This window comes from Neltuma alba, unplaced genomic scaffold, assembly GCF_004799145.2.
Source record: "Neltuma alba isolate B1F8T4 unplaced genomic scaffold, ASM479914v2 tig00012508_pilon, whole genome shotgun sequence".
Taxonomy (NCBI): domain Eukaryota; kingdom Viridiplantae; phylum Streptophyta; class Magnoliopsida; order Fabales; family Fabaceae; genus Neltuma; species Neltuma alba.
In genome coordinates, this window is record NW_021636976.1 from 520263 (window position 1) to 542202 (window position 21940).

At 36.0% G+C, this 21940-nt stretch overlaps 5 protein-coding genes across 7 annotated transcripts; all 5 read right to left on the minus strand.

Annotated features, from left to right (window-relative positions):
* Positions 1–2466: 2466 nt before the first annotated feature.
* LOC114727839 (uncharacterized) lies at positions 2467–3297 on the minus strand. The gene has a single exon (XM_028914608.1). It carries the CDS (start codon positions 3295–3297, stop codon positions 2467–2469), a length of 831 nt encoding a protein of 276 aa, XP_028770441.1.
* A 232-nt stretch (positions 3298–3529) lies between these two features.
* Positions 3530–4252, minus strand: LOC114727840 (ankyrin repeat-containing protein At5g02620-like). Its single transcript, XM_028914609.1, has one exon. It carries the CDS (start codon positions 4250–4252, stop codon positions 3530–3532), a length of 723 nt encoding a protein of 240 aa, XP_028770442.1.
* Positions 4253–5617: 1365 nt separating this feature from the next.
* On the minus strand, positions 5618–7912 carry LOC114727774 (ankyrin repeat-containing protein At5g02620-like). Its single transcript, XM_028914511.1, has 2 exons — positions 7131–7912; positions 5618–6706 (listed from the first exon to the last, which is right to left on the minus strand). Exons 1-2 carry the CDS (start codon positions 7740–7742, stop codon positions 5840–5842), a joined length of 1479 nt encoding a protein of 492 aa, XP_028770344.1. The 5' UTR covers positions 7743–7912; the 3' UTR covers positions 5618–5839.
* A 1452-nt stretch (positions 7913–9364) lies between these two features.
* Positions 9365–12095, minus strand: LOC114727841 (uncharacterized). Its single transcript, XM_028914610.1, has 2 exons — positions 10689–12095; positions 9365–10264 (listed from the first exon to the last, which is right to left on the minus strand). Exons 1-2 carry the CDS (start codon positions 10755–10757, stop codon positions 9365–9367), a joined length of 969 nt encoding a protein of 322 aa, XP_028770443.1. The 5' UTR covers positions 10758–12095.
* Positions 12096–13123: 1028 nt separating this feature from the next.
* On the minus strand, positions 13124–19491 carry LOC114727819 (U-box domain-containing protein 33). 3 transcript variants are annotated; one of them, XM_028914579.1, is made up of 9 exons: positions 18713–19491; positions 18150–18271; positions 17949–18070; positions 17642–17746; positions 16878–17331; positions 16564–16701; positions 15777–16304; positions 14361–15125; positions 13124–13517 (listed from the first exon to the last, which is right to left on the minus strand). In XM_028914579.1, the coding sequence occupies exons 1-9, from the start codon at positions 18885–18887 to the stop codon at positions 13335–13337; spliced, it is 2592 nt and encodes an 863-aa protein (XP_028770412.1). In that variant the 5' UTR covers positions 18888–19491; the 3' UTR covers positions 13124–13334. The 3 variants fall into 3 exon arrangements, with proteins under 3 accessions (XP_028770412.1, XP_028770413.1, XP_028770411.1); XM_028914580.1 differs by having other exon boundaries at positions 16920–17337; XM_028914578.1 differs by having other exon boundaries at positions 16878–17337; positions 18713–19490.
* Positions 19492–21940: the final 2449 nt, after the last annotated feature.

The window sequence follows — 21940 nt, forward strand, 5'->3', positions numbered from 1 at the left end:
AGTCCAGAACCACAAATCATTAAAACGCTACTATGGCTTGATTCAGGCAAAAAAAAAAAAACGCTACTATGGCTTGAATCTTTTTTTGAAAAAATAACAATGAAGGACTCGGATTTTCAACTAAAAATGGTAAAATATGCTAAATCCTCTCTGTGTCAATTTAATTACATAAATCTCAAATTTTAATTATATAAATCTCCTTTTTATTTTCAGAACTTCTATGAAACTTCTGACATTCTTTCTATTTTAAAAATTTTATCTAACATTCACCCAACCTTTAATTCACTATCAAATCACATATTTTGGATCTTCTTTAATATAAATATTGTCCAAAAATAATTTAGATTAAAAAATTAATGCATATACTTTTAACATGTATTGATCATAGTTTAAAATTTTTAAATACGTAAATGTATTATTGATTAATTTTTTTAAAAGTTAAATACATAAGTTTGCCAGGCCAAAAAAATTCATAAGTTGGCTAAAAGCCTAAAACAATATTTCAAACATGTATGTGGAAAAAAATAATGGAATAGGGATTTGATATAAAAAAAAAGGATAAATTAGTCAGTATAATTTAAGTTTATTTTCAAATTTTATTGATTTCAATACAATATTTTTGGAAAACAAATATTTATCGAAATATTACCATAATTAATTATTTAAAGCACTTTGAACCGGAAAAGGAGAGTGCATAATTAGATTGCGAGGGTTAATTGGGCCACTAAATGCATTAAGTCCGGTGATAGCATTAATAGCAGACCAATAAATTAACATAATATTAACATTAATATCAACAAATTTATACAGAAATCAGTTATATTTTTAAAATTTATGAAATAGCTCGTTTGCCTTGCACTATGTTTGGTACGGGGTTTTTGGAGGAGAAGGGAGAGAATTGTTCCCCTCTTCTTGTTTGGCTGGTGCAATTTTTTAGAAAGGGGAAGCAACTCCTCTCCTCTCATTTGGTTAAGATATTTTTTAAAGAGGAGAGGAGCTCTTCTCTCCTCCTCTTCCCTTCTAACCTCCCCTCCAAAAGTGATATTTTTTAAAAGGGAGATGAGAGATAATATTTTAATTCTTCATATATCTTTTCAATTTGTTAAACCCTTATCAATCGAAAACATTTTTATATAAGAGAGTTCTTTTGAGCATCTAGCAAGAGGTTATTGAGATAAATGTCTCCAAAATTAGTGAGCATCTATAAGCCTTTTTTTTTTTTCCTCTTCTTCTAATTCTAAGAGGCCGTTAGTATTTTCTTTCACTTTCAAGGTCTTTTCTCTGATTGAAATCTATCATTCATGACTTTTTATCTTGATATTTTATAAGTGTGTGACTGTGTCTTTTAAATCAAAATTGATAAATTGCATTATATATATATAGTTATATCTTAACAAAATAAAAGAGTGAGAAAATTTATTTAAATTTTATGAGGTTAAAATAGTCAATTTTCTATTAGAACAAAATAAGGTATTATTAAAATTACTTCCCCCCTCCTCTCCCATTAATCCAAACAGGAGATCATTAAAATCCCTCTCCTCCCTTCCCTTTTTCTCCCCTTTCCTTTGTAGCTATCCTCCCTTTTTCTCTCCTTCCCTTCTCTTGATTAAAATTCATCCCTTCCCATTCCTTCCATCAAGCCAAAGACAGCGTTAGACTTTCAGGCCACTTTAATTATTTACATAGAAATTCAAGTATGTAAGGCTGATAAATTTATTATACCAAAGTAAATTCCCCAAAAGGTTCCTATAAAATAGGATGGGAGTGGGGAGTGGTTGAAGAATTAAATATGGTGAATTATATGTTGGCAAAAAAAAAAGTAGTGATATAGGACCCAGACAAGCAAGTGAAAACCATTGATTATAGAAATATACAGAGCATAATGCCTATGTCTAAACACCAACTATCAGAGACCATCTAAACCTAGGTCTCGTTAATATTTCAATATTAATTTTATACAAATACATAACTACTATGAAAAACCTTTAACTTTTTTTTTTTCATTTGGAAAAAATATCACGACAAATTAAACGAGAAAATGATTAAAACGGGAAGATAGATAGTTACCAAACCAAAAAAAATTCTTGGAGAACGCTTACATTGAAATACCATAAATTGCAAAAACTGTTCTCAAATATAGAGGCAATCTATTCTTAATCCAGAAGCATGTAAGTAAAGCCATGCCCTACGGATCTGGCAAAAACGCAAGATATTTATATATTTTAAACTATTAAGTGTTTAGAAGACTTGAGTTGCCCCAGCTGAGACGTAAGAGCTATTATCGCCTTATCTGTCACAGATCTTTCTTCTTCATCTTTCCTCGCTGTATTACTATTGGTATATTCAGTGTAGCAGCATCAAGATGAATATGAAGTTCTGTTATAACCAACAAGAGAGACAGTGAAAATATGAAAAAGGGAAAAAAGAGCAAATCAATCTCATGCACACACAGTTTTAATTTCATCTTTATATACAGCAACAACCATTTCCATATGATCTGTTCCTCCCACAGTACGTTAGCATCCAAATACGCTTAATTATCTTGCTGCATTTCTTGAAAAGCCATATAAGAAAGGTCACTAAGATGTATCCAGCAACAAGTGCAAACAGTGCCTCCCAAATCCGATTCACTATGTTGAGCATTTTACCAGTTGAATCCCAGAGTTTGTCTGGGGTTATCATGAAGAAGGCACTAAAGTAGGCCTGTCCCAGTTGTGAGAGACTGATACACATCCCCATAGATAACATCCAAATCACAATCTTGTTCTTCAAAGGAAGTCCACTTATGAGCAGCAGGTTCACCCCCAGAGACGGAACCAAAGCTACCGTATTGTGAATTATGAAGTAGCGAAATTTATCTGAATCTCTAAAAGCAAGTACGGCTTTTCCAGGGGATGCATAGTCATCCTCCATTTTCAAGCAATCTAAGGGTGAAGAAGTAGTGTTGTTTGAATTAGATAAGCCTTGCTGAATGAAGCTGCCTGGAGGGCTGATGACAGATTGAAAGGTTATGGTTGATATGACAGTTGCCACCAGACTCAGATTCCCTCTCATCTTTTCTAACCATTCTCCATTATGCTTGAACCATTTTCCCATATGCTTCACCATCTTTCTCCAACACTTTTTCTTCCCAGGTTTCACTGCTTCATTAATAGCATCACTAGTTGGTGCTTGTGTAATTATATCTGTTTCTTTCTTGCAACTTTTGAGGCCATTGTTCATCAGTATGACTTGTATTTTAAGACTCTTCAAATCCTCTGGAACCCCCTCACCAATGTCACTACCTGTAAAACCCATCTTATTCTTCAAGATTGATGCTTCCCGTATTTTAGGAATTGACACCAGCTACCTTATAGTCTGGCAAATAAACAAGACGTGTGATGTTGCAAGAAACATATTGAAATAAAGATCACTCATAAAATAATCAGGAAATTTAGATAAGCTACACCGTTTTACAGCTACGGAAGGAAGGATTAAGGTCAGTGGAGAGGTGAACTTTGTTTGAGTTTGGTTCGATCCGAAAATCTAGTCAGCTGGTGGTGCAGAAGTAATTACATGACCAAAAAGAAGGGGGGGAAGGTAAAACTACCTCGACTTGCTTCAACATGATGGCCAGGTGTAGAACGGTGTTGTTGCCATCCCGTTCTCTCCAATTGAGCATCTCATCACAAATCTCAATGCTTGAATCCAACAAAGCTTTGAGGATCTCCAAGTGGTTATATGTGACGCATAAGTGCAAAACAGTTCTGCCGTTGTGAAGGATCTTCAAAGACTCTGGCTTTGCCCTGATGAACTCTGCCACAACCTCTAGTCTGCCTCTGATTACAGCTACGTGCAAGGGAATTCTACCTTCTTGATCAGGAACCAAGCAAGTCTGCTCATAAACCGCCAAAAGCTCCTTCACAATGTGGATGTGGCCTTCTGCAGAAGCTATGTGGAGGGCCGTGCTTCGGAAGGAGTCTAACTCAAGGGCAAGTTTAGGCTTGTGCGCAAGAAGGACTCTTGTGAATTCAAGATAGCCAAGTGAGGCCGATATGTGCAAAGGTGTGTCAATGAAAGTAGTTCTGGAGTTGATTACGTGAAGAACCAGAGGGTGTTGCCGGATCAGTGGCCTCAAAGTTGAAACACACCCGCTGTGCGGTGCTTCATAAAGAACTCTGATCATTTTCTCTTCTTCATGATGATTAGAATTCTCCATTTCCTTGAGCGACTTCAAAGTCGGAGCACACCCTTTGTACGATGCTTCATACATGACTCTGATCGTTTTCTCTTCTCTTACTGGTGATGAGAATTCTCCATCTCCATGAGCTCTGTTTCATGGGAAATGTTCATCACTTCTAATTTGATTTTGCATACGCTTTATATTTTTTTTGGACTGATATATACTTTATATTATACTACCTCCGGTCCTAAATATAAGAGTTAGTTAACTAATCTAAGGAGGTTAAAGAAATAAGTTAAGTTAGTTATTTGTAATAAATAATGTTGTCTTCCTTAAAATATCCCTACTAATCAAGTGTATTGGCTAGAACTACTATTATTAGAAGGACTACCTTGAGAAAAAATGCATAAATATGAGAGACAAAATGGATTGGGGTCTTATATTTAAAACCAAAATAAAAGTCAAATAAGGTTTTATATTAAAAAGAGAAGGTAATATATATTACTATCTCATGTCCTAAATAAATAAAAGAGTTAGGCGATGTTTTAAATGTTGTGTATAATCATCTGTCATTTTCATATTATGCACCAGTGGGTTATGAATTAGACAGCCATGTTACATTTTTGTCCTCCAATCTATTATTGCAATCTCCATGAAATTAATCAATCCTTAAAACGTTGCCCGTGTTTCTCATAAGAGAGTAAAAAATCTTCTCAAGCTTTAGTAATAGAAATTTTGGTATTAATTACTATACTGATACTAATGATTGATTCATTTTCAAAATATAATTAAATATGGATCATAAATAAAATTATCCTGTTTTTCAATTTATATAATAACTAGTATGCTGATCTTCTCAAAATTGATCTTTTTTAAAAAAAAATTGAGACTTTCGTTTTTTTGTGCCCAAAGTGTGAAATCTGCTTGGTAAGAGAAACGGAGAAAAGGCCGTGGAAGCCAAAGCATCCAAAGTATCCTGCAAATGCATAATCACAATACGAAAATCAACCATAATAGCGCAATCCACTTTCAACGCTGCTATACTGATAGTCAAAGGCCAGTGCTTGAATCATCAAGAACTCGTCAAATTTGTTTTATCACCATCTCTACATATGATATTATTTCATGTTTTTATCATAATAAAGTCTATTTTCCACCTTTCCTAACATAAGATCCTTGATCTAAAACATTTCTTTAAAATATTTTTTGCTTTAATTTGACAATCCCAACAAATTAAACAGCACCCTATCTAACAGGACAAACTTATCTATTATAAGAGTTTAATCTTTTGATGCAGTAATAGAAGTATTAGTTCCTTTTATTAGCATTTCCCTCTCCCTATATATACTTTCAAGTTCAAAAATAAATTAAAAAAGTTATTATCAAGATGTTGATGAGAACATAAATACTTTCCAATAGTGATATAAAATTTCTTTACTTCATACTCATCCAAAGTATTAAATTTCTTAAATTCAAATAAAAAATATAAATAGTTTTCTATTCTGAAAATTCTCGAAATATGATCTTAAAAGAAAGAAAAAAATTAGAGTGATCTATCTGATATGCGTAAAAATATTCAATACGAAAAAAGTTAGTTAAATATGTAATAGCATCGCTTAAATGTGCACGGGACACTGGCATTGCTAGCATACACTACAAAGAGGCTCGTTGAGAGGCTTAAGGCAGGCGCCTCACAGGCCTATGCCCACACATCGACATGGCAATACGCTTAATAAACCTGATGAAGTACTTGACAAGCCAAATAAGAAAGGCCAATAGGATATATCCACCAGCCAGTGCAAACAGTGCCACCAAAATCCAACTCGCTCTCTCGAAAGTTTTATCAGTCGACCACTGGACTTCGTCTGAGGTTATCATGGAGAAGGCAGCAAAGTAGGCCTGCGCCAATGCGAAGAGAGTGATACACATCCCCATAGATAGCATCCACATCACCACCTTGTTCTTAAGAGGAAGTCCACTTATGAGCAACAGGATTACTCCCAGAGACGCAACGAAAGCTACCGTATTGGGGATTATGAAGAAGAGGAAGTCATTTCGAGGTCCAAAAGCAAGTACGGCTTGCCCAGGACTTCCATTCCCCGCCCCCGGGGAACTTGAGGGTGAAGCAGCTTTGTTTGAATTAGATATATCTTGTTGAATGAAGCCGCCTGGAGGGTTGATGACACATTGAAAGGTTATGGTTGAGATGACAGTCGCCACCAGACTCAGATTCCCTCTCATCTCTTCTATCCATTCTCTATTATGCTCAAACCAACTTCCAATGCACTTGATCATCTTTGTCCAACACTTCTTCACAGGTTTCACTGCTTCCTCAACAGCATCACTAGTTGTTGATGCTTGTGTAATTATACATGTTTCTGTCTTGTCACTTTGAAAGCCGTTGTTCATCAGTATGACTTGTATTTCAAGACTCCTCAAGTCCCGTGGAACCCCATCAACAATGTCACTGGCTGTAAAACCCATCTTATTCTTCAACGTTGATACCTCTTGTATTTTAGGAATTGACACCAGGTACCTTACAGTCTGACCACCAATAGAAAAGACAATATGTGTAATATTGTAAGCAACATATTATAATCCGGAAATTTAGATTTGTCAAGCATGGAGTTAATTTGATAATTTTGCCTATATATTAATTATATTGATCTTTGACGTTAAGTTTTATTCCTCAGCGGCAATTAATTTTCTTAACTCAATCCTTTCCTCGTTCGCTGATCTACTGCAATATTCCTATGTACTGATCTTAATTAAATGTTATCGCTAATTATATTAACTATGAATACATAGTTGGAGTTAAGGGGGTAAACTCGTAGATATATGTATCTGGTAGGGAGCGGGAAGTGATATTTTAAGCATCTCAAGTGATGTAAATTAAAATTTACTTTGTGTGTTTTTTTGGATCTGAAACACTAACCAGTCACATGATCATTAAAGAAAGCAAAAGTACCTCAACTTGCTTCAGCATGACGGCCAAGTGGAGAACGGTGTTGCCATCCAAATCCCTCCGATTCAATAGCTCAGCAGAAATCTCAAAACGCGAATCCACCAAAGCTTTGAGGATCTCCAAGTGGTTATACGTCACGCACAAGTGCAAAACAGTTTTGCCTTTCTGAAGGATCTTCAAAGACTCCGGCTTTGCCTCAATAAGCTCTGTCACCACTTCTAGTCTGCCTCTTATTACAGCTACGTGCAACGGAATTCTGCCTTCTTGATCAGGAACCAAGCAGGCCTGCTCGCCAGCTGCCAAAAGCTCCTTCACAATGTGGATGTGGCCTTCTGCCGAAGCTATGTGGAGGGCCGTGCTTCGGAACGAGTCTAACTCAAGGGAAAGTTTAGGCTTGTGCTCAAGAAGGACTCTTGTGAATTCAAGATGGCCAAGTGAGGCCGATATGTGCAAAGGTGTGTCAATGAAAGTAGTTCTGGAGTTGATTCTGTGAAGAACCAGAGGGTGTTGCTGGATCAGTGTCCTCAAAGTTGAAACACACCCATTGTGCGATGCTTCATAAAGAACTCTGATCATTTTCTCTTCTTCATGATGATGAGAATTCTCCATTTCCATGAGCCACTTCAAAGTCGGAGCCCACCCTTTTTACGATGCTTCATACATGGCTCTGATCATTTTCTCTTCCCTTAGTGGTGATGAGAATTCTCCATCTCCATGAGCTCTGTTTCTTGGGACAAATGGATGGCGCATTTCCACGATAGATTCGGAATTTTCATCACTTACAATTTGATTTTTTTTGTCATAACTTATAATTTGATTTTGTATATGCTTTATATTATACTACTTCTAGTATTAAATATAAAAATTAGTTGACTAATTTGATGAGATTAAAGAAATAAATTAAATTAGTTATTTGTAATAAATAATGATATCTTTCCTAAAATATCCCTACTAATCAAGACTAGAACTACTATTATTAGAAGAATTACTTTGAGAAAAAATATATAAGTATAAGAGACAAAGTGGATTTAGATCTTATATTTAGAACCAAAATAAAAGTCAAATAAAGTTTTATATTAAGGATTAGAAGTACTATATATTACTATCTCATGTCTTAAATATAAAAGCTTGACGACATTTTAAATGTTGTGTATAATCATTTGTCATTTTCATATTATGCACCAGTGGGCTATGAATTGGACAGCCATGTTACATTTTTGTCCTCCAATCTATTATTACAGTCTCCACCGCATGAAATTAATGAACTCTTAAAACGTTGCCCGTGTTTCTCATAAGAGAGTAGAAAATCTTCTCAAGCTTTAGTAATAGAAATTTTGGTATTAATTACTATGCTAATACTAATGATTGATTCATTTTTAAAATATAATTAAATATGGATCATAAATAAATTATCATGATTTTGAATTTATATAATAACTAGTATGCTCATCTTCTCAAAATCTATCATTTTTTTAAAAAAAAAAATGGAGACTTTTGTCGCCCAAAATGTGAAATCTATTTAGTAAAAGAACCGGAGAGAAGGCCATAGAAGCCAAAGCATCCAAAATATCCTGCAAATGCATAATCACAATACGAAAAGCAACCATAATAGTGCCATCCACTTTCAAAAGTTCTACACGAATAGCCAAAGGCCAGTGCTTGAATCATCAAGACCTCATCAAATTTGTTTTATGACCACTCTACATATGATATTATTTCATGTTTTTATCATAATAAAGTCTATTTTCCACCATTCCTAACATAAGATCCTTGATCTAAAACATTTCTTTAAAATATATTTTGCTTTAATTTGACAATCCCAACAAATTAAACAACATCCTATCTAACAGGACAAACTTATCCATTATGAGAGTTTAATATTTTGATGTATTAATTTCCTTTATCAGCATTTCCCTCTCTCTATATATACTTTCAATTGCAAAAATAAATAAAAACATTATTATCAAGATGTTGATGAGAACATAAATTCTTTCCAATAGTAATATAAAATTTCTTTACTTCATACTCATCCAAAGTATTAAATTTCTTAAATTCAAATAAAAAAATATAAATAGCTTTTCTATTCTAAAAAATCTTCATATATGATCTTGAAAGAAAATTTTTTTTTGATCTGTCTGATATGCATGAAAATATTCAATACGAAAAAAGTTAGTTACATGACACATGTGATAGCATCGCTCGTATTTGCACTGAGACAGCGGCATTGCCAGCATACACTACAAAGAGGCTGGTTGAGAGGCCCAAGGCAGGCGCCTCACATGCCTATGCACATGGATCGCCATGGCAATGCGCTTAATAAACTTGAAGAAGTACTTGACAAGCCAAATAAGAAAGGCCAATAGGATATATCCACCAACCAGTGCAAACAGTGCCATCCAAGTCCAATCCACTACGTTGAGCATTTTATCAGTTGAATTCCAGAGTTCCTCTGAGGTTATCATGAGGAAGGCAATAAAGTAGGCCCGCACCAATGCTGAGAGTGTGATACACATTCCCATAGACAGCATCCACATCACAACCTTGTTCTTAAGAGGAAGGCCACTTATGAGCAACAGGGTTACTCCCAGAGACGCAACGAAAGCTACTGTACTGTGAATTATGAAGTAGCGAAAGCTAGCTGGATCTGCAGAAGCAAGTACGGCTTCCCCAGGACATGCATAATCATCCTTCATCTCCAAGCAATCGAAGGGTGAAGTGGTGTTGTTTGGATTAGATATATTTTGTTGAATGAAGCCGCCTGGAGGGTTGATGACAGATTGAAAGGTCATGGTTGAGATGACAATTGCCGCCAGACTCAGATTCCCTCTCATATCTTCTAACCATTCTCCATTATGCTCAAACCAACTTTCTATATGCTTGGTCATCTTTCTCCAACACTTCTTCTTCCCAGGTTTCACTGCTTCCTCAACAGCATCACCAGTTGTTGATGCTTGTGTAATTATATCTGTTTCTGTCTTGTCACTTTTAAAGCCATTGTTCATCAGTATGACTTGTATTTCAAGACTCCTCATGTCCTTTGGAACCCCGGCAACAATGTCACTGGCTGTAAAACCCATCTTATTCCTCAACGTTGATGCCTCTTGTATTTTAGGAATTGACACCAGGTACCTTACAGTCTGACCACCAATATACAAGACAATATGTTTAATATTGCAAGAAACATATTATAATCCGGAAATTTAGATCTGTTAAGCATGGAGTTAATTTCATAATGTTGCCAAAATATTAATTATATTGATCTTTGGCCTTAATTTTTATTCCTCAGCGGCAATTAATTTTCTTAACCCAATCCTTCCCTCGTTCACTGATCTATTGCAGTATCCCTATGTACTGATCTTAATTAAATGTTATGGCCAATTATATTAACTACGGATACATAGTTGGAGTTAAGGGGGTAAACTCGTAGATGTATGCATTTGGTAGGGAGCAGGAAGTGATATTTTAAGCATCTCAAGTGATGTAAATTAAAATTTACTTAGTGTGTTTTGTTGGATCTGAAACACTAACTAGTCACATGATCACTAAAGAAAGCCAAAATACCTCAACTTGCTTCAACATGATGGCCAAGTGGAGAACGGTGTTGCCATCCAAGTCCCTCCAATTAAGCATCTCATCACAAATTTCAAAGCTTGAATCCACCAAAGCTTTGAGGATCCCCAAGTGGTTATATGTCACGCACAACGGCACAAGTACAAAACAGTTCTGCCTTTGTGAAGGATCTTCAAAGACTCTGGCTTTGCCCTGATAAGCTCTGCCACAACCTCTAACCTGCCTCTTATTATAGCTACGTGCAATGGAATTCTACCTTCTTGATCAGACACCAAGCAAGCCTGCTCGTAAGCTGCCAAAAGCTCCTTCACAATGTGGATGTGGCCTTCTGCAGAAGCTATGTGGAGGGCCGTGCTTCGGAAGGAGTCTAACTCAAGGGCCAGTTTAGGCTTGTGAGCAAGAAGGGCTCTTGTGAATTCAAGATGGCCAAGTGAGGCTGATATGTGCAAAGGTGTGTCAATGAAAGTAGTTCTGGGGTTGATTCTGTGAAGAACCAGAGGGTGTTGCTGGATCAGTGTCCTCAAAGTTGAAACACACCCGTTATGGGATGCTTCACAAAGAACTCTGATCATTTTCTCTTCTTCATGGTGATGAGAATTCTCCATTTCCATGAGCTCTGTTTCTCGTGCCAATTGATGGCGCATTTGCTTCCTAACTACACACCATGTCATTAAGAAGTCATGAGATGTCACTGTGTTAAAAGAAACACAAAACCCGAATGAAGAGTGGCCGACGACTGTTTCAATCAAATCATGAGACAATGCCCAAGACAACGTATAAAGTTTGGCTATGGGGACAGATGCTCTAGAAATGTCTGGTTATTATAACTTTATATCTTGAGACTACGTATTTTGAAGAGATCCCTGATTGCATTAGAGCTCTGTGGACTCATCATGCTTGGGATATTACTTGCATGAGAAGGTAAAAATGTTAGAGCGAGCCGCCTCATTGTTCACGGCAAATTACGTTCAACATGTCAAAGGATCGTATAGGCTTCATTTGCCAGGATATATGAGATAGATTGGGTTGGAACTTGACTGTAAAGTCTAAATGAATGCGCTTCAAAGGGCCAGGGACTAGCAAGCCACCGTACTTCCTATGTCATTTTCAGATTAAAGAAGCCTATTTTTTCCCCTGCCGAGACAAATCCTTTGGAAAAGAAGGATAAAGAAGTATATCTTACTTTAACAAAAGTGTAAAGGATGCCACAAGCAATATCATGCAGTGCAAAGGAGCTTTCGACGCGGACATAACGTCTGGTGTTGGATTGAACGGAGGAGGATCAAGATCTACTTAACTGAAGAAAATTGATTGGATTCAAATACTTGACCAATTATGACCGAAACTCTTTGATTAAGCCGCGAATTGACTCCATTTTAGACAGGATGTGATTAATATAGCAGATGCAAAGAGAATAGATTTCATATGTACGTACAATAATTATCTTATATTAGCTCCGGTCAGAGCTAATTAACTAATTTGAGTAAATTAAGAATATAAGTTAAGTTATTTATTTGTAATAAATAGATGTTATCTTTTTTAAAATTTCTTTACTAATCAAGTGTATTGGCTAGAACTATTATCATTAGAAGGATTATTTTGAAGAAAAAACGTATAAATAGAAGAGATAAAGTAGATCAAGATTTTACATTTAGAATCAAAATAAAAGTCAAATAAGATTTTATACTAAGAACCAGAGGTGGTATTACATAAACACATAAGTTGAGAATTTTATTTTGATCTAAGATGACGCAACAACCATTTCATATCCGTTCCTCCGACACATTGGCATGCAACATGCTTAATAGTGTTGATGCAATTCTTGAGCACTTCAAGTGGAATCCCAAAGTTTTTTTAGGGCTTACAATGTGGAAGGCCCTATAGTAGGGTCGAGCCGATGCTGTGATCTTAGATTAAAGCAACAAACTTTCTACACTTATTTATCCGGATGATTAAGAATGCCTCAAGAATGATGAAAAAATTTTCCCAATGGAATTCGTTCTTTCTGACATTTTTGTTGGGTGAAAAAATACGTCGAAGAGATGTTTTCCCCGGATTTTCGAGTTTTCTTATTAATGTTTATCCATGTTAAGCTTGCAGTTTCGGTGTTGGTCACAGCATTCCGGAACTAAAAGGATGGAAAGATCATGATTGGGAAATCGAGGAAAAGGAGAAAGAGGAGAGCTAAGAAACAGTTGAAAAGGTCGTTACATGGGGCATTATCAGTTGGTAAAACCACACTGGTTTAAGGATACCAGGATAGCATGTACTGTGCCAATTTTAAAAATTACGTGACGGTCTTTATATTTACGGAGCATGACGGTGTTTTCCTTTCTTTTCATCCTTTAAATCATCTTCTTTCCCTTTTTTCATTCAGGTTGTAATACAATTAAGAATTAAGCTGTCGCTAAGAAGACACAATCCTATATGCTATATGGTATACACCTTTGGCATGTGTTTGGTTACAGGAAGAAGCGGTTCAATGAAATCATGGCTTCATTACTATCATTATATCATTTGAAGGAAATATGAGGTGCTGATCTGACAAAAACTAACCTAAACTTCACGGGGGATAAATCTGTATAAGCAGCATGCAAATTTACAGAAGAAAGGAGAATTTATGAGTATAAACAACAATCAGCGGTTTTGAAGCCAATCGTGGATTGCAGAGCGAAGGGCAAGGTTAGGGACAAGATTGCAGTGTGCAAGTTTATCATTTGTCATTGGAGAGGCCTCATGACCACTGTCCAGCCATCCTCGTATTGCCTCTGCTTCGTAAGTAAATCCATCCGCAGCAACATGCGGATCTTGCATGACTTCCTGCCACGTTGCAATACAGATAGCACAATGCTTATTACAAACTGAGACATAGTAACTTAGCTATAGGACTAAAATTGGATGCTGGATTTTTCACAGATGACTGATTTCCTATCGAAGCTGTATTTTTCATACATCCGTGGACTGGATATCATACTGCGTGCAGAGATAAGATAGCTGGAGAGTGTATTGATGAAAAATGAAGGGCAAAAAGGGCCAAAAAACAGTCAGGCCGAATGCACAAAGTATACCAATTAATGTAGGGTAACCATTATGACTCACCCAGCAGCGTTTTGACCTACTCTGCTATTAAAAATAAGAATTCAGATGCATTTAATTTGCCAAAAGATGCGTCTATTGGTTATGAGATCCGTAACGATAAGGGGAAATGAATGGCTAGTTAATAGTTTCCCTTCATCTTGTTTTGATATCCCCTCTCTAAATCTACCAAATTGAAAATCCTTTATTATCCCTCCCTTCAATTGACTCCAGAAACGAGGAAAGGTTTCAATGGGACCTTCCTCCTTCTTGTTTTTTATGGTATGAACCTCCTCCGCTTTTTTTCACTTCTCCATTATCTCAGATACAATTAAAGAGAAATGGAATCTAATGGAATCTATTTTTTTGAAATTCCTTGATTTCAATCTAAATATATACATGTTATACTCTAAGCTATGTTGTTTAGATTGAGGAGCATGTTGCGACGAGAAGAAAAACGTTCAGTGAAAACCATTAGCTAAATCAAATGTCTAAATTATAATTTCACTTCTCTTCTCCTTTTTCCCTAATTGAGACATACCAAGATCTGAGTGACAGAAAAATGAAGATGGATGAAAGAGAGTATACCTGGAAGATTGGACAAATGAAATACGAAGGGGTTTGGTAAAGCCCTCCAGAACCAACTCTGAAGACATTTGTGCCTCCAGAAGAAGCGCTCATTGGTTCCAGAATCCTCCAGACATCTGAATAGAGGTCTGGCCGGCTCTTTCGGTTCATCTCACAGCATCTCAATGCCAAGTGACACAACTGTTCAGCCTGCACAAATGGCCAGTCGCCAGCCAAAGGATCCAAGAGGGATTTCAACTTTCCAGCATCCAATGCACTTTTCACTTCCTGCCTTATTCCCAAGGCTGGTCTCCCGGTCAACAATCTTAATAATATGATTCCAAGTGAATATATATCTGACTTTGGAGTAAGTTCCCCTGAAGCAAGGAATTCAGGATCCATGTAGACAAAAGTGCCCTTTGGGTCAGTTCTCCAGCACTCTGTAGTATTGTTACTTGAACTCCCGTGACGAGATAATAGACGACTGATTCCAAAGTCACTAAGCTTGCTAACAAGGTTTGCATCAAGGAGAATATTGGAGGGTTTTAAGTCACCATGCACAATGCTGTGAGGTTTACTAGAATGAAGAAAGATGAGAGCAGAGCACTGCTCTGCAGCAATGTGAATTCGAGTTTGCCATGATAATGGGGGTGTGTTATCCTTGCAGCTGAGCCTATCCTCCAGGCTTCCATTGGGTAAATACTCATAGACAAGAGCCCAGGACTCCGGACAGGCTCCAATGAATGTAATAACATTGGGATGCCTTAACTTACTCAGTATGTCAACCTGATACAAACCAAGAGAGGTCAGACAGCTCTATTTCATTACATCTCGGGATAGTCTTTGCCTAAGTTCATGGAGTTTAAGAAATGGGGCCAATTATAAATTACGACAAGACACAATATAACGACAACAACAATAACAAACTTTGTCCCACTAGGTGGGATCAGTTACATGGATTGCACGTTATTGTGCAATAAATGAGAAATTAAAAAAGCAGGTGAGAAATGAAAACTTGTCTCTAAGAAGAAATTGACATCAAATAATGTACTGCCCATTCTTGTCACAGTTTTATTCATATTTTTATCATCTACATCGTCAAATCTTCATACCATTTTATTCCTCAATTTCACACTAGAAAAGTCAAGGACAGTTCACTTCGCCATTGCATCTACATCAACTCGCAAATTGCAATCAGTTCAATGGTATTTTAGATTGTTAATGAAACAGGCCAAATTATCAAAGGAAAAAAAATGATGACATGCTCAAGAGGCCTGGGGTCAACTAACGCCACCCCTAGATTTGAGTGCACAGTTCCCTCTCCAACTCCCCTTTCTTTCCCCACCCCTTATGCCTCCTTTATAACCAAAAAAAAAAAACAAAGGGAAAGAGAAACAGTGGTCTTGAAAATGCAACACACAAATTAAACCATTGTACCTCCTTTTGAAACTCTGAAGGCCCTTGCAAACTGTTAAGGTTCAACATTTTGATAGCCACCTCAGTGTGACGCAGCACACCTTTATATATACTGCCATATCCACCTTCTCCAATCCTTCGGGATGGATTAAAATTATTCGTTGCTTCTTCAATCTCTGGAAAAGAGAATTCTAAGAAAAACTGAGGCACATGTATACCAGGGGCCTCAGCTGGTTTTTCCCTCAATTCTTCAGCCTCCCTCAATGCATTATCACGCTGCATCTCCAATTCATCACGTTCTTTCTTGTAACTTTGCAGCAGACCCACAGCAGAGATAATCTTCTGCTCCAACTCCTTTGCCATTAGTTCTGAAGATGAAATTTGACTCTCTAGTGATGATTTCTGATCTAAGGCAAGCCGAAGTTCTTCATGTACTTTATCTCTTTGGATCTTCATCGGTCCAAGTTCTTCCCTTGTTTTTGCCAGTGCTTCCTCTACCTCTTTCCTCAGTTTCAACTCCTCTTTATATGAGATTTCAGAGGCTTTGGCCTGTTAAACGGGGCCATTTAGGAGATTAGAGGGTTTAGAAAGTTTCAATAACGTAAAACAAATAAAACTCAAAAAATGATGACCGAATGTTCAAATCATCTTTAGCATAAATTAGGTTGGATCACATATTTCCCACCTTTATTTTCAGGGAAAAATATATAAACTAAAGCATGGGGTACAAAGAATGCACAGTTAATTATTCTCAAGATCATTTGCACATTTCAGAAGTAATAAGCAGCACCCAACAATAGAAAATTACCCTGCGTATAGCATCAAGGGCATCTTTTTCAGCTTTCCCACGTCTAATAGTTTCTTGGCATGCATCCTGCCTAGCATCATCAGCCTCACCCGTGGCCTGTTCAAGTTTATCATACAGAGTATAGTCCATTCCTCCATCCTACAATTGTTCAGTAGATCAGTAAAACAAGGCATAAGTATGCAGACTCTATCAACGCAAAGAAAAAAAAATTCGACATTAATTACAAAAAATCGACTCACAATAGCATCCACATGCTCCATAGTAGACACAAAAGTTATATAAAAGATTTAAAAAATAATCATAATTATGAGTACCAGCACACTAGGAGGAGATGAATGAGAAAGATCCCCCTTAACTGAAGAATGTCCATTCAAGTTTAATACATTCTCAAACCGTGCAGTGATCAAATCTGAGGTTGACCCTGCTTCAACTGCACCACTATCAGAGAATGTTGAGAAAACTGAAGAACTTCTTCCAAACAGTCCTTCCGACTCATCAGAACTCACTTCTGTACCCAGCCTGATATGTGGAGTTGACAATCCTTCAGTGTCATCTGGAGAAGAAACAGTTGCCATGCTCCCTTCATCTCTAGCATTGCCAGACCTCACTCTTCGGAATAGATCTTGAGCTGGATTTGTGAGTCTTGCCCATTGATTCCGCCCAAGTTCAATAGATTGAGATCTCAAGAAGTGTACCCGTCCAGCATTAGGTTGTGACTTTCGCAGACAGACAGGAGATGCAGCCTCTCCTTTACTTTTGTCCAAACTACTGTACCTACATAAATATGGCAATTTATATAGGTGCTCAAATTAATAAAAACATTTTGGGCTGCTTTTTGCCCCTCGATTCACCAAAAATGGTTAACAATTAAATTTAAGTGCGATAAAATATCTATTCACAGAGAGGGAGATTATACAAAAAACTTAAGTAGATCACCAGGAAGCAAGCTTTTTAGTAATTACAATTGAGCTTTGTCATTATTGGCAACTAAAGCTTCCTTTTTCACTTCATATAAATCTTTATGTGATGCTATACACCACGTATATCAGACGGCATCAGTATTTAGAATGCAACAGACCTTGTGTATATATGATGCCCTTTGCAGATAAATTGTATATGACAAGAAGCTGAAGCTTGTTCTCGTACATAGATGGCTTTCTTAGATCCCAAGTCCATCATTTTCCTGCAAATCCAGGTAATTGCAGAAAAGTTCACTGAAATGATGCAACCAAGAAGATAAAGCAGAGCAACTTGCATGGTGCATAGTGTGCATTCTCAGATTAGCGATCTATTCTACTGTTGCATTTGAAATACTATCATCTCATCTTCAACACTTGTGTTTTTGTCATTGAATTTTCTAGCAAAAATTAAGAATATATTTCTACCTAAAATAGGACTTATCAGATGCTGCTCCCATAACAAGCTTCCGAATGTCATACTCCGACACAAGTTCCACGATTCCTTTCTCAATGCAATCCCGTTCAATATGCAGTTTCTCTGCTCGCACCTACATCAAAAGTTATTTGTCTTAAATAACTTCAAGATAAACCCTGCCTCTACTTGGACGTATGATTGATGGTCATTACCCCCATCCGCTGACAAATTAGAAGATACTCATTCAGAATTTTATGCATGTTTTGCCTCTCTGTTTCCCTATATGCTTCAACTTCCTGGTCTTTCAGTGCACTTGCTGGAAACTTTGTACCCACTAAAGCATTAAAAGGAAAAAATCAACAAATAAATAGTGAAGAACAACATACATAGTGTGATTGTATAAATGAGAATGATAACACAACAAAATAAGCAATCTCAAGAGTTACTATATTTTACAGCAAAAGCTGGTGATTGAAAATAATTGTTCAACTGATAACCTAAATCCCATAGTATCAAATTAACATAAGCAGCCAAACAAAGTTCATTAAGCAGTCCAGTAAATCCTTAAGTACAGAACTTAAATGTAACCAAAAAAGAAATGGAATTGTTCTTCTAGGTAGTCTGAAATTGGACTAGTTGGGGTTTATGCATTTCAAATTCAAATAACCAAAAGCACATGGAAGTTTCAATAACAGTGGCGATCAAAGAAGCTTATTCCAAGCATTGACTTTGAAGCTATAATGATTTAGCTATTGCAATTACGTCGCAAACTTACTCAGGGGGATCATTGTTGCAGGCTCATGGACGTGGAGGATGCAAATCTTCTTTCCCCCGGAATTTTGTATCGCCCATATCAGATTTAATTTGCACCCTTTTACATCTTTAGACACAGCAACATAGATTTTCTCTTCAACCGCCTCTGGGTTAGGCTCCCCTACAAATTCCCCCATTCCACCACAGCGATTCTAAGATATCAAGGATTATCCAATCACTAAAAACCCGATACTCTTCCCGAAAGATACGTAACCTTGAAGCAATATTCCACTCAAATCAGGAGCCACTACAATCGGAAACTCACACTACCCACATCAACTTTTTCTCGGCCTACATTTAATATAAAATTGATAATTCTCTCTATAAACGAAATCATCAAAACAGCTCAAACACAACAAAGAATTTAAAAGTCTCTCGCTGCAAAAACCAAAATTTTCCTCTCAAAGGCACAGCAAGAAAACGAAATAAGAAATCCAGCTTTCTCTATGCACCATTAACAAATATCTTCTTAGAAAGAGGGGGATTCGCCAGGACGATGAGCCGGAGAGTAGTAGTGCAAGCGGCGTGACAGGGCGTTTCCGACGAGCGTCTCCTATGCAGGTATGAGTGTACGACTAGAGAACAAGAGTGTCTTTGGGCTCTGAGCTCCAATCGTCAGAACGAAGGATCAAAAAAGGCTCGTAACTATTAATAGATTATTTGACAAGACAAAAACATATATCAGAACTCGCACTAACAGTCCTATGGTGGGGTCTCCATTTGCTCTATTTTCGCTACATCCACATTCTCTCCACCCTGTCTCAGTCCGAGAGGCTAAGCCTGCTTCAAGGGGAAGCATGTGGGAAACTTGCGTGGGACCCACTGGTTTATTAGTTGCAGAAATGACAGGAAACGCAGGTGGGTAGGACTTCCATCTCGATGGTCAATGATCAGCGTATTGTTTAAATTTAATTTAGATTATATACTGTTCTTGATCATTAATTATTTGGTCTGAGAAATGATCCCCCAAAAAATTAATGTGGTGAAATAATATTAAGAAATTCTGCATTGTATGAATCATTACCAATCTATTTACCGGTCTACTGCCGCGCCACCAAACAAGCGCAAATCTCACCGGCAGCAACAACCGCCACCGCCATTAATATAACAAATACTCCTATATAATTTGACTGAACAATTGTACAATTATATTTTAATTAAGAAAATTAGTAATAATATAAATATTAAAAAGGATAAGATATAAATAACTGCCCCTTAACTTTGAGCTAATTGCATCAAACTTCATGATATTTCAAAGTTGATTAACTCTCTTAAAATTGTTTTACTAAAATCACCCTGTTGTTATCCTTACCGTTATCTCTCCAATAAAATTGCCGCATCATATTAATAAACAACACGTGGCATCTTCGGAATTAAGAAAAGGACAAAAATGTAATTCTGTCACCGGTCTTAACGCAACTTTGTACGCGATTATATGATGATTCGGCAAGCGGCCCGAGAATTGTCGTTGACCCCATTCTCTTTGCATCCTACTGAAGCTGAAGCACAGCATAAAATAGAAGATTTATTTTATTTTATTTATCGGTTTTCATGGTCTTCTAGAACGTGAAAGATCCAAATAAACCCTTAATAGTCAATTCTGCTTATGCTGGTCTCTGATTGCCTTGGGACGAGGGTAGGAAAGCGAGATGAAGACTAATGCGCATTCATGTTAGCTATTTTAAATAAAAATTTTACATGCTTATATGAGACAAATTTTATCTCATCAGATGTAAAAGAGTTTTTTTAAAAATAACTATTATGGTTTGCCAAATAAGCAAAATTTATACACAGAAAACTATATGATTATATGAATGTCAGATATTCCATATATAAGATGCCATGTGGTCTTAATTAATCTATCATGGCCTTTTTCACCGGTGAGATAACTTCATAACAGAGATATTAACAGCACCATAATTTTGGTCAAAGAATTAAAAAATTAAGGGAGTTGATGATCGTCTTTGAAATGTTGGGGGGTAATTAATATGCAATTAGTTTAAAGTTAAAGAGAGTTGTGCATATTTTCATTATATTAAAAATTAAAAATCATCTGTCATCAATATAGCAAATAAAAAGAGAAAATTAGTAAAAAAAAATTTTGTTTGAAAATTTAATTTGCTGAAAAGACTTGAATTTAAGCGAATGTAACTATAATCTGTGCATGCAACATATCATTAATGATATGCGACAATCATCAATACGGAAGTCATTTGTACATAACAGAAAATATGTTACATACAGTGGAAAATATGTTGCACTCATATATTATATTTGTACACGTTCAAATTCATATTCTTTTAACTAATTAAATTTTCAAACAGAAATTTTTTTATCAATTTTCTTAAATAAAAATGTGGGGATCAACGGGATGTAATATATATTTTTCACTTTGACCTTCTCTCTCCTTACAACTTTCAAATATCCATTTTTTTATAATTATAGTAAGATGATGTTTTTAATTTTAAATAATTCATTTTGAGGTCTGAACTGAACCAAACGACCACATATGTAAACTTTAACGTGACAAAACTAACATTGCATTGTTAATTCATTACAATTCATGAGGTTCAATTCTATCATTGTGAGAGAATTTATAATGCCTTTATTACGCATCGAAAAGAAAATCCGTTTGATGTGCCAATATTATCATGTAAATTTCAGATATTTTCGTGTTATTATGATTAGCAGAAATGAATTCATGCCTTTCTATATTGATCTATAAATACAATAGTCGCAGCCCATCCTATAGCCAGTCATTAATTAAATTAAAAGAATGATATGTATATAAAGAAATTTTGACAGCCATAAAGCTCTTCAAAAGTCGAATGTCAAAGTATATTATGAAACAGAAACCCCCGCACACACGCATATTTATGTTGCCCATAAAGCAGTGACTAAAGACAAATGTATATGTGTTTTAAAAAGCATTGTATTGATTGATGTCTATTATAATGTTTTACACTGTTATTTTTGGTCTTAAATATAAAAACTAGTTGAAGGTATTAAATATAAGACTTAAATCTATTTTGTCTTTCATATTCATAACATGTTCTTAAAAATATCCCATTGATTGTAAAATATTTCTATTTAAGTGTAATTCTAATGTACATAATGAATAAGAATAATTTAAAAAATCAATGCATATTTGTTACAAATAACTAATTTAACTATTTTTTTAATTTTTTCA

Bases quoted from the DNA above. Each gene is read 5' to 3' on its own strand.
- LOC114727840 (XM_028914609.1), bottom strand. From the start codon at position 4,252: ATGTATGAAGCATCGTACAAAGGGTGTGCTCCGACTTTGAAGTCGCTC.
- LOC114727839 (XM_028914608.1), bottom strand. From the start codon at position 3,297: ATGGGTTTTACAGGTAGTGACATTGGTGAGGGGGTTCCAGAGGATTTG.
- LOC114727774 (XM_028914511.1), bottom strand. From the start codon at position 7,742: ATGGAAATGGAGAATTCTCATCATCATGAAGAAGAGAAAATGATCAGA. The intron at 6,707-7,130 runs GTACTTTTGCTT...ATTGGTGGTCAG, and splicing joins TCATGCTGAAGCAAGTTGAG to ACTGTAAGGTACCTGGTGTC.
- LOC114727841 (XM_028914610.1), bottom strand. From the start codon at position 10,757: ATGCTTAATTGGAGGGACTTGGATGGCAACACCGTTCTCCACTTGGCC. The intron at 10,265-10,688 runs GTATTTTGGCTT...ATTGGTGGTCAG, and splicing joins TCATGTTGAAGCAAGTTGAG to ACTGTAAGGTACCTGGTGTC.
- LOC114727819 (XM_028914578.1), bottom strand. From the start codon at position 18,887: ATGGGGGAATTTGTAGGGGAGCCTAACCCAGAGGCGGTTGAAGAGAAA. The intron at 18,272-18,712 runs GTAAGTTTGCGA...TTAATGCTTTAG, and splicing joins TGCAACAATGATCCCCCTGA to TGGGTACAAAGTTTCCAGCA. The intron at 15,126-15,776 runs GTACAATGGTTT...GGTTTGTATCAG, and splicing joins CTTCAGAGTTTCAAAAGGAG to GTTGACATACTGAGTAAGTT.